Source organism: Haliotis rubra, unplaced genomic scaffold (assembly GCF_003918875.1).
Source record: "Haliotis rubra isolate DU_JTF1 unplaced genomic scaffold, ASM391887v1 Scf329, whole genome shotgun sequence".
In the NCBI taxonomy this organism is placed as follows: domain Eukaryota; kingdom Metazoa; phylum Mollusca; class Gastropoda; order Lepetellida; family Haliotidae; genus Haliotis; species Haliotis rubra.
The window spans coordinates 383,794-395,303 of record NW_025767001.1 but is presented as its reverse complement, the minus strand read 5'-3'; the positions used below and the strand labels follow the sequence as shown (position 1 = coordinate 395,303).

Below are 11,510 nucleotides of genomic sequence, written 5' to 3'. Positions count from 1 at the left end.
CACTTGTGATACTGTGAAGACGTGCCCAACAAACAAGCAAGTCTTACGGAAGAGATAATATTAGAGATATTACCTTTTTATTCACAAAACAGAGAAGATAATCACAACCATCATTCAGGTACATTTGTATGCATACACCACACACTACACGTGCGTATATAATGGCTAGTGCCATTTAGAGTGTTTGAGAGCGCTTCCAATATTTGCTGGTATAATCGGAGCTCAACCCTCGCTACTACCATTGTCAGAGACGAATTTCCTGGGTTCATGTCTACAACTGTAGTTCGCAAACTGTTGGAATATTGGGTCCATTTTGATCCCATGTTTGGCATCATGCCTCATTCCACGATTCTGCAGGCACACATTGCACATACACATACGCACGCACGCACGCACGTACACCAATCAGTCACTCTTATTTTCCACAAACGAAAACACGCGCGCACGTACGCACGCACATGCAGCCCGTACCCCACTGCAAAGCTCTCGAATGCTTAGTCTAGCTTTCATCCGGAAAGGACGAGCTTTGAACAGTATTCAATTTCAGAAGGCTCTGAACACTTAATCTGTGTAGTCTCGCGATCTCCCGGCACGGACGAGCCTCTTGCGAGATCGCTGTACTCTCCTCTGGGTGGCCGGCATGGCGGGGACGTCAATCTCCTCGTCGGAGAACATCGTGGCGGCGTCGCCCCTCTCCGCCGAGGCGTACACGTGGGTCTCAAGGTCAGGGTAACTGGTGTCGCTCTCTTCATCAGACACGTCATCATCATCACCATCATCACCATCAGAGTATTCACTGTCTTCATCACGACCATCGTCATGATTGACATCGTCACCATCTTCGTGGCCAATATTCTCCAGCACGTGATCCTCCTCGACATCGTCCTCGTTCTGGAAGAGCCGCCTGGTGATAGACCTGCCATACTTCCTCCAGGCCAGATAGGAGATGCCCCCGACAGCAGCAGCACCGGCACACACCAACATCTTCTGTACCAAACCATCCTTCAACACTGGAGGTAACGAAAGCCAAAGTTATTCTACACTGTAGCCTTTGAACCACAATAGAAGGAGGCAGTTGTTTATTTCCGTTTAATGTTTTCTATACATCCACCAACACCTTCCGTACCAAAACATCCTCAGCTCTAAAAGAAACGAGTTTCATGTTTATTCGCACCATTTGTGCTGAAATATTACCTAAGTACACATAGTTATTGTTCCAAATTAAATCAACATGTGTATATTTTGTCACTTAGTGATTAAACGTATTATATTACCTTCTTTTGCATTGTTTCTTGCCAATTCCACGAATGCAGTAGAATTATCCATTGTCGAACTGAAGTACGAAACAGATAAGATTAAACACTGGTTCACCCAAAAAAGGTTGACATAAGAAGATGTGGTGAAAACGATGAACAAAACCTTACACGAATGAAAACCTTTACTAAACTTTCATTTTTTATCCGTAAAGGAGATTTGACCCTTTACCCATCCTAGCTATCACGCAAGAGTTCATTCACTTACATATAATAATGCTAATAATAATAATAATGCTAATTTTTGCACCTAGAATCCAACGCGATGCTGCTCTCTGGCGTTACATTATTACCCTGACGGAATTGTACTTTCAAAGCTGCTACTAAGCGCTTCGCGCGACCGTATAGGTCCGTACATCCGCTTCTCAGGTACCCATTTGAACAGCTGGGTGGACTGAGTGCAATGTGGACGAAGTGCCTTGCCCAAGGACACAACACATCATGAGACCCAGGTCACAAATTTTGGTGTCTCCAACGGGATTCGAACCCGGGCCTTTGGCGTGAGAGGCCTGCATGCTAACCACTACACCACTGTGCTCCATATAGATACCCGTTAAGCTTAAGTAGATTGTTTATAAACTCTGTCAAAAAAAGAAACGCAACCCCTGTCCTCAGATATGAAAAATTCGTTTGAATGAAGTTATTGCTTCCAAACTAAATTTTATTCGAATGTATTGAAATGATACATGTAATTAATGAAGATTACCATCCAAACAACTGCATTTGTACGCATAAGTGTATTTTATTGCTTATTCCGTCACAACGCATGAAATGACCCTCATGGTGACTTCGCACAAAAAAAACACATGCAAATCATGAAAATGGCAGTTAATGTAGGGGTGTATAAAGCCCATGTGCTTCCGTATTATATTCATTCATTTGTCGCCGAAAAGCTGTGTTAAAAATGCCACGATTGAGTGCTGCCGACCGAAATATCGCCATTGGTCGTGTTCAAGCCGGAGAAAGTTTTGGAACTGTTGCACGGCACCTAAATGTTCACAAAACAACGATATCCCGACTTTGGAGCCGCTACAACAACTTCAATTTGACCAACGATCGCCCGAGAAGTGGAAGGCCAAGAATCACGACCCCCCCGTCAAGATCGGTACATCCGGGTCCATCACCTGCGTAATCGGCATGCCCTACCAACCGTGACTGCCACACAAATACCAGGTTTGAGGAGAGTGTCAGCTCAAACGATTAGGAACCGTCTGAAAGAAGCGGGTTTACGTGCCTGTAGACCAGTTGTTGGACCTGTACTACGCCCCCTACATCGACGCCGACGACTCAGGTGGTGCAACAACGTAAGGATACGGACTTTACAAAACTGGAGGCGAATCTGGTTTTCTGATGAATCACGTTTTCTTTTGCAACGTCACGACGGAAGACAGCGTCTGTATTGGAGACGTCATAAACGTTTTGCGCCCATCTGCGTCCGACAGGTGGACAGATTTGGCGGAGAAAGCGTCATGGTTTGGGGAACCATCTCATACAACCAGAAATCAGACTTGGTGATCGTTCCAGGGAACCTGACAGCCCAACGTTACATCAACCACGTGTTAGAGCTTCACCTTCTCCCGATTATTGACCAACAGACACAGATTTTTCAACGGGACAACGCCCGGCCTCATACTGCACGTGCAACAATGAACTTTCTGCAGAATTCCAACGTCAATGTCTTGCCATGACCCTCTAAATCACCAGACCTCAACCCTATTGAACACCTGTGGGATACTCTGGATCGACGCGTACGTCAACGTCAGCCGCCGCCACAGACGCTGCAACAGCTCGCCGTTGCACTGCAGGAGGAGTGGAGAGCCATTCCCCAGGAAAGAATCCGGCGTCTTATCCGTTCTTGTCCAAGGAGATGCCGTGCAGTGATTGCAGCGCGTGGTGCTCATACGAGATACTGAGAAAGACGACCCCTGGTGACAAACTGGTGTCTGTGAGATGACTTTTGAAATGACAATTTTAAACATGCCCATCTGGGTTATTATTCTGCCAAATTTCAGACTTCTGTCTTAAATAATAAAAATGCCGTGTCGTCCTAAAACTTCAGATCAAAATCTCTAAAATACAGGGGTTGCGTTTCTTTTTTGACAGAGTTTATAAACCAGTGGAATTTTATTGTTTGGTACAAAAAGAATACAGTAACTAAAGCAAGCGACTGCTAAAACAATACCTTGAACCCATGTACAACTGAGTTGTGTTGGTATGAACATCCGTAATGATCTTGATGTCCGCTCCTGAAGGGCACCACTTCAGAAAAGTCGCGGATCCGGCGGTGGCTGTGGTAACGAGACGTGGGATCCAACCCATCTTTGTGGCTTTATGGAAAGACTGCCCAGCGTGATTGTGGTTACGTCAATGTCACGTGACGTGACTGTGATGTCACCGTTATTATGACGTCATCTACATTGTGAACTCTCTCCTAACCTTGACACTCGACAAGATAAGGGTTACAATCTCCAATAACCCATGCTTGTCGTAAGAGGCGACTAACGGGATCGGGTGGTCAGGCTTGCTGACTTGGTTGACACATGTCATCGTATCCCAATTGCGTAGATTGTGTTCATGATGATGATCACCGGATTGTCTAGTCCAGACTCGATTATTTACAGACCGCCGCCATATAGGTGGGCTCGATCCCGACACCTGAACCTCGCTGGATCACTAGCCTGGCGCCTTAGCCAGCTCGCCCACCGCGCCCCCAACTATAGTATCAACTGTCACTTCACCTGATGAATAATCCCGAAACGTTGTGTGGGAAAGAATAAAGAAGCTTCCACAAAAATCCACAAAATATCTTGGTAATTTAAGTTCATCTTCAATATTAAATGTTAAAGATTAGATTTCCACTTGGAATAGTGTTTTCGTTGAATTATCCATGATATGTGCGTTGCCATGGTTGAAACACATTTCGTCCAGTGCACGTGCCTGTTATCACTGACTGCAGCTGAAGTTAATGAAATTCAAGAATGGTCCTTCTTCTCTTGGTCAGAAAAAAACCCACACACACGTCAAAAACAATTTCAAATGCATGGATTTTGGTTCAGAAACACGTTTAACTGTTAGGTTAAACTGTATATCAAAATAATAAATCAACTGCAAAAGTAAAAGTTTTGTTGTTGCTGTTTTTTTGTCTATTTCTTTACATAATTAGTTATTTGTTGTTAGCGGAATTTAAAAAAGCCACCCACACCAAAACATCGCTGTTAATTTACATCTCTAATTACGTTTCAAATTCGTAAACCGGGTGTCGTAAACCAAATCGTAAAAAGGTCTAGCCTAACGATGGTTTTAAACTTTAACCATAGATGAATAGATAAATTACTAAAACGTATACTACATTGCTTTCAAAACTTTTCACTACAATACTACATTATCTACATGACTACAAGAACACTTTCAATTGTCTGAGGGGCGGTGAGGTAGCCTAGTGGTTAAAGCGTTCGCTCGTCATGCCGTAGACCAGGGTTCGATTCCCCACATGGGTACAATGTGTGAAGCCCATTTCTGGTGTCCCCTGTCGTGATATTGCTGGAATATTGCTAAAAGCGGCGTAAAACCTCTCTCACTCAATTATCTGACGCTTCGTGTTTGGCTCTGCAGGGTTGCGTCCCTTGTATACGCCAGAAACCAATATAACTGTGGATTCTGGGTTTGACAGCACCATACCTGTCCTCGTGATTTCACCACAGCAGAATACGTCTGAGCCAGTGTCTTTTCCGGCTTTCCTCTCACCTCCGCTGACACATGTAAAACATCAACCCGTGCTTGTCGTAAGAGGCGACTAAAGGGATCGGGTGGTCAGGTTCGCTGACTTGGTTGACAAATGTCATCGTATCCGGAAAAGCAGATCGAAGCTCATGATGATGATCACTGGATTGTCTGGTCCAGAGACGATTATTAACAGATCGCCGCCGTATAGATGGAATATTGCTGAGTGCGGCGTTAAACAACAAACAAACAAACATGTAATATAACTGGAATATTGGTCAATACGGTGTCAAACCCAACTTACTCACTCACACACTCAATTGTGTCAGCCGATGAGAGTATGGGTATATCTAACTTATTCTCGACCCCGGGTGAATAGACATGTACCTTTTATCTCGAACGTATGCATGTATGTCGTATCAGCGGGGACAAAGCTGCTGAAGCGGACATAATATATACCTAAAACCATATTAACATTGCGTTCATGCGTTTGTTCTTTGACCCAGTTAACCGAAAAACACCCTCATGAAATATCTTGGGTATTTGGTGTATCATTCTGTGAATCTTACCTACACAATTCCTGTTCTTAAAATACTACCCTTAACTTGGGTGCAAATCCGTTCACACAACAGTGAGTGAGTGAATTGGGTTTTACGCCGCTTTTAACAATATTCCAACAACATCACGGCGGGGACACCAGCAATGGGCTTCACTCATTGTACCCATGTGGGGAATCAAACCCAGGCTACCCCACCGTCCCTTGCACACAACCAGAGTGGGTATGGTTTTACACCGCTGTAAGCATTATTCCAGCAATATTCCTGCACGGACAGTAGAAATGGCCTTCACACATTGTACACACGCACGCAAACACACACACAACAAGACACTTCGCAGACAAGACACGTATGGGCATTTGCGAATCGTGCAAAAGGTTTTCAATATCACTATTATTTATGGCTAGGGGGGATGATGATGATTTAAATGGAATAGCATGCAAAATGGAACAATGTGAATGACCCCCCCAACTTTATGTATAAAGTAAGTGAACACCACACACACACACACACACACACACACACACACACACACACCGCATGTCATGTACAAAATCAATGAACCCTTCCCATAACTTTTAAGCATATCTTTTAAATATTATGTACAAAATTGATGATAAATTATGTACGGACCCTAAACAACAAACAAACTATATTTTGAAACTACCAAGTGATAAGATTATGCAGGGAGAATAGAAGACGCTGTACATAGAGTATCCCTGGATTATGATGTTGTATGTGTATACTCTACACATGAGTCGTATAACGAAAACATATCCTTCCTCACTGTAGATGCTGATTTTACACGTTTTACAGTAAAATTTTAAACCTCCCCTTATGGAGATTTGGGTTGAAAATTGGCTCCAGCAACCTTTCATTGCCGTAAGAGGCGATTAACGGGTTCGACCCAATGGCTCGCTGACGTGCTCTACAGTTAAGTCGTCAACCCAGGAATGATGTAGATCATGATTTCAATCACTGGATTGTCGGGTCCAGACTCGATTGTTTACTGACCGCCATCATATGGCGGTAAACAATAAACAAACACCCATCACGCACCTGCTATTCAACGGGACTGATGTTGTCAAAGGGGTATGCCAGGGGTCAAAGTTAAGTCGTCTCTGATTGGCTAACAACTAGGAAGTATATCAAGCTGGTTTCGTAGTGAGGTCAACGCGGAGAAGCTGACTGATACAGTACATATCGGTGTCACGACTCGCCGGCGACATGGAGCAGTCTGCAGACGCCGAGGTGGACTGGAAGAAGAAATATAAAAACTCGGAAGACACGCTGAAGTTGTTGACGTCGTACTGTCATAAAGGTGAGCAAGTTTTTATTAAAGGGTTAAAGTCACTGTCAGTGGTGCAGGCTCATTGTGAGTCGTGTATATATGAACGTCACGGTTGAGTGACACTGCAGATACATCTGTGTACATTCAATGACAATATTCATAGTACATGGTCGCTAGTGCAACATACCAAGCCACACAATGTTAGGTCACGAAGGTTACGTTGAAAACATGTATATATACCTGTCACCTCGTTATAAGGCGAACGTAGGGAAGTATTCAAGATGAACTTTGTCATCAGGAACAATCTTCTTAACGTGGGTGGCTGATGTATAAGAATCGGAAGAGGAAGCTATGTTGTAGAAGCTGTTCATTGTCGTGACGCATGTTAAATATCAGACCCTTATCTCAAACCCCAGTAACGAGAGAATGAAGAGGTTTTCCAGAGAGGGCCTCAGTTTATTATGTCATTTATTTCTGACCTTGCTGGAGTGCTTGTATTTTTGCATGACCTCTCGACAAGCCATAAAAAGTAAAAATGCCAGTCTTGCCAATGTGGTAGTTGTCACGTACCGCAAATATTGTTTTTGTAATAATAAAATGAATGTTAACATATTAAAGTTTATTGTTTGCTTGTTATATATTTATAATTGAAATGAACTGGAGATTTCTTTTAATCAACAGAAGTGCAGATAGAAAAGAGACTGTTTACCAATTAGTATAAGCATGTTGTATTAATTGTATGCATGTTGTATCTTCAGGTTGTATTGTAATCAGTGAATCAAGGTTTATTTATTTATTTATTCATTCATTTATTTATTTATTTATTTATTTATTATTATTTTTTATTTATTATTTTTTATTTATTTAATTATTTATTTATTTTATCTTTTTTAATTATTTGTGGGTAGTGTGGTGGGAGGGCACTCTATATTTTAAATGTTGTAGAGAAGCTTTTGCCCTCAACCAAATATGATGATTTTCGCTTCATGAAACCCAAAATTCACACACATCATGCCAAAGACCCAGGTTCGATTCCCCACATGGATACAATGTGTGAAGCCCATTTCTGGTTTCCCAGGTCGTGATATTGCTGGAATATTGCTGGAATATTGCTAAACACAGGGTAAAACTAAACTCACTCACTCACATAGACAAGTATTTATAGTGAAATGTATTAATACTTGTTGGGTGTATTGTTTAAAAACAACGAAAAGACAACAGATTCATCATCATAATAAGGGGAAGGTATATCATTATTTTAACTGGCATGTAAACAATAAGTTTAAGATGGTTAAATGATGAGTGTGTAACAAGACCAGGTAAAACATTGCAAGTATATTTCTTCAGCTGACATTTTTTTCTTCCATTGGTAGAGGTAGGGTAGCCTAGTTGTTAAGGTGTTCGCTCGTCATGACGAAGACTAAGGTTTGTTTCCCCACATGGGTACAATGTGTGAAGCCCATTTCTGGTGTCCCCGCCATGATATTGCTGGAATATTGCAAAAAGCGGCGTAAAACTAAACTCACTCAGTCATGATAGGAGGAGGATAGCCTCAAGGTTAAAGCATTCACATGTAGTTCTGGAAGCCCTGGTTGGATTTTCCACATGGGTAAAATGTATGTAGCCAATTTCTAGTGTCCCTTGTGATGAAATTGCTGGAATATTGCTAAAACAAGCATAAAACAACATCCAATCAATCATTTCAGCTGTCAAGTGAGTGAGTGAGTGAGTTTAGTTTTACGCCACACTCAGCAATATTCCAGCTATATGGCGACGGTCTGTAAATAATCGAGTCTGGACCAGACAATCCAGTCATCAACAGCATTAACATCGATCTGTGCAGTTGGGAACCGATGACATGTGTCAACCAAGCCAGCAAGCCTGACCACCCGATCCCGTTAGTCACCTCTTACCACAAGCATGGGTTACTGAAGGCTCATTCTAACCCGGACCTTCACAGGTATCCGCTGTCAAGTGTATTGAAGTGACACAATGTAGGCTTTGAAGTTAAGTTAAAAAAGTTTATGATTGAGCCAATTTAATAAAAAAAGAAAACAGACCCTATTTCTGACAATTTGTGTTTTTGAACTGACAAGTTGAACTCATTTTGACAAGGAAAATGAAAACTAAAGTGTTTAACTTTTTTATTTATGTTGTTTTTAGTTAATTGTTGGTACATACTGTTGGTAGATTCTAAAACCGAAAGTAGTTTTTAAGACTTCCTTTGTACATGTATAACCTCAAATGATCTTGACACATTTTTGTAATGTTTCTCTCTTTCCGGATGTTCTCATATTATCCAAGAATTTCTGAAAAAAGAAATATCAAGATGTGAGTGAGTGAGTAAGTTCGGTTTTACGTCGAATTTAGCAATATTTCAGCAATATCACAGCGGATGACACAAGAAATAGGCTACACACATTGTACCCATGTAGGGAATCAAACCTGGGTTATGGTCATGACGAGCGAATACTTTAACCACTAAGCTACCCCACCGCCCCGATATTGACATGACATGAGGTTCACTCACTGGAGAAATGGTAGACCTGTGGGGACTGCGTTTTATCAAAGATGTTCAAAGATTGTATTTATTTTGCCATACCAGTGTGTTGGTCTACAATGCAATCTTATTGCTATGCCTGGCTTAAGTCTGTGTTAAAGTTAGGAAGTGAAGCTCACCTTTACTCTAAGATCTTTTTGTAGAACATCACCCTGATGATGACCCTGATCCTGACCCTGACTATATGATACAGGGCCTAGATTTTCGAAGCTCTCTTAACGCTAAGATAGTTGTAAGTTAATGTTAATGTATGGCACTTACGACTATCTTAGCTCTAAGAGAGCTTCGAAAATCTAGGCCCTACGACTATCTTAGTGCTAAGAGAGCTTCGAAAATCTAGGCCCTGATCTGTAAACACAGTCCAATGAGTGAAACCATGAGCATCCATTCAATATTTTGAACATCGATTAAGATATGATGACCAAGTTAGCAAGCCTTGACCACCAGAATCCATCAGTTGCCTCTTCGGTTGATAGGGGCGTTGGGGTAGCCTAGTGGTTAAAGCGTTCGCTCGTCATGCCGAAGATGTTCGATTCCCCAAATGGGTACAATGTGTGAAGCCCATTTCCGGTGTCCCCCGCCGTGATATTGCTGGAATATTACTAAAAGCGGCGTAAAACTGAACTCACACACTCACTCACTCACTTCGTTGACTTAACCTTACATGGCTAGTTGCAGTGACCGTGACCTGACAGAAGAATGTGCACTGAATGGTGGAATTTTCATACTTTTTATGAGTGACATGTTATGGAACAAGACACGCAGTCTGTGCATTGTATATTTTGACTGTGCCTTTTGACTTTATTTTGTGCTGTCTCTAAACTGAAATGTGAAAAAAATGTCATCTATCTTATCAGGTGTAAATATGTATTATTATCTTATATTTCATCATATACCAAACTGTAAGGTAGAAAGGTCTGTAATCCGATCAACACGTAGTTTGAAAATATACTGAATTATAAGGTTTATAAGTCTGTTATATTGTCAATAGGTACTTTCAAAATATGGTGAATTACGTATAGCGAGATAAGTCTTGTCTCATCAACAGGAAATCTCAGATAACAAATGTTTGGGCAGATAAGTCTGTAATCTTATCAACAGGTACTTGTAGTTGAAAAAGTATACCAAACTGTACGGTAGATAAGTCTATTACCTAGTCCAAAATGTAACTCTAGATATACTGAATCTATTAGGTGATAAGTCTATTATCTTATCAAGAGAATGAACTGCAAGGTTGATAAGTATTTTAATATACTGTGATAAAAATATCTGATTAAATTTAATTTATTGTTTATACAATGAAATATATTTTACAAAAGACAAACAACAAAGTTTTATATTTTATGTTTTATTTGTCCCACGATGTCATTTACCTTTGGAAACGTTGTCAGTACGTATATGCGTCCTGCTTCCGGTGTAAACATTGCCAGTTGAGTTCGCAGGGCTGGCAGATTCACACACCTGACCTCGGGATTTTTTTGGGTAGATTAATGAACTCAAGTATAAGTCGGGTCTGATTTTTTACCTTCATTTTCTGGTATCAAATTTCCGACTTATAGTCGGTCATATACGGTACAGTGGAAACCTGATAAGTAAAATTTCAAGGGACCCGCCAAAATTGTTTACTTATCTGGTATTTTACTTATCCAAACTTATAAAAACCTGCAAATGACAACCATATGCATGTATATGTATGCATATGTAACAATGAACAACTTATCAGGGCTGGCCTCCAGTTGTCAGTGTATTGTCAACTGCATGACGCCAGCGAGCTGTAAGTAGGATGTTTGTTTGACTGGAGACTGACACGACTGCCCCTTATTTTTTAAATAATCCATTAAACACATACAAAACAGGAAAGAAAATTTAGGAACTTTGTAAAACCAATGTGAAGAAAGCACCTTAAAGGTCACATGCAACCAAAAAATCAAACATAATTAAAACACAATTATCACTTATTCGTGACATATAATATACATTGCTGGTAATGAAAAAACATATAAACAAAATTATAAGCGTAAAATTGCAAATCAAAAGTGCAAAATTGTGTACTTTGGTTTACTTCCCAA

At 41.0% G+C, this 11,510-nt stretch overlaps 2 protein-coding genes across 2 annotated transcripts in view; one reads left to right on the top strand and one right to left on the bottom strand.

The window, feature by feature from the left end:
- Positions 1-561: 561 nt before the first annotated feature.
- LOC124284068 lies at positions 562-3,635 on the bottom strand. Its single transcript, XM_046720121.1, has 3 exons — positions 3,496-3,635; positions 1,275-1,333; positions 562-1,010 (listed from the first exon to the last, which is right to left on the bottom strand). The coding sequence occupies exons 1-3, from the start codon at positions 3,630-3,632 to the stop codon at positions 562-564; spliced, it is 645 nt and encodes a 214-aa protein (XP_046576077.1). The 5' UTR covers positions 3,633-3,635.
- Positions 3,636-6,742: 3,107 nt separating this feature from the next.
- The window catches only part of LOC124284087 (shootin-1-like), a 48,839-nt gene continuing 44,071 nt past the window's right edge, over positions 6,743-11,510 (top strand). The window contains exon 1 of the mRNA XM_046720143.1: positions 6,743-6,911. Coding sequence (XP_046576099.1) covers positions 6,818-6,911 — 94 coding nt within the window. The 5' untranslated portion in view covers positions 6,743-6,817. The remainder of the gene's footprint in view (positions 6,912-11,510) is intronic.

Excerpts from the sequence above, each read along its gene's own strand:
- LOC124284068 (XM_046720121.1), bottom strand. The coding sequence starts at position 3,632 with ATGGGTTGGATCCCACGTCTCGTTACCACAGCCACCGCCGGATCCGCG. Across the intron at positions 1,334-3,495 it reads CAGTTGTACATGGGTTCAAG|TTCGACAATGGATAATTCTA; the intron begins GTATTGTTTTAG and ends TTCGTACTTCAG. Across the intron at positions 1,011-1,274 it reads AAGAAACAATGCAAAAGAAG|TGTTGAAGGATGGTTTGGTA; the intron begins GTAATATAATAC and ends CGTTACCTCCAG.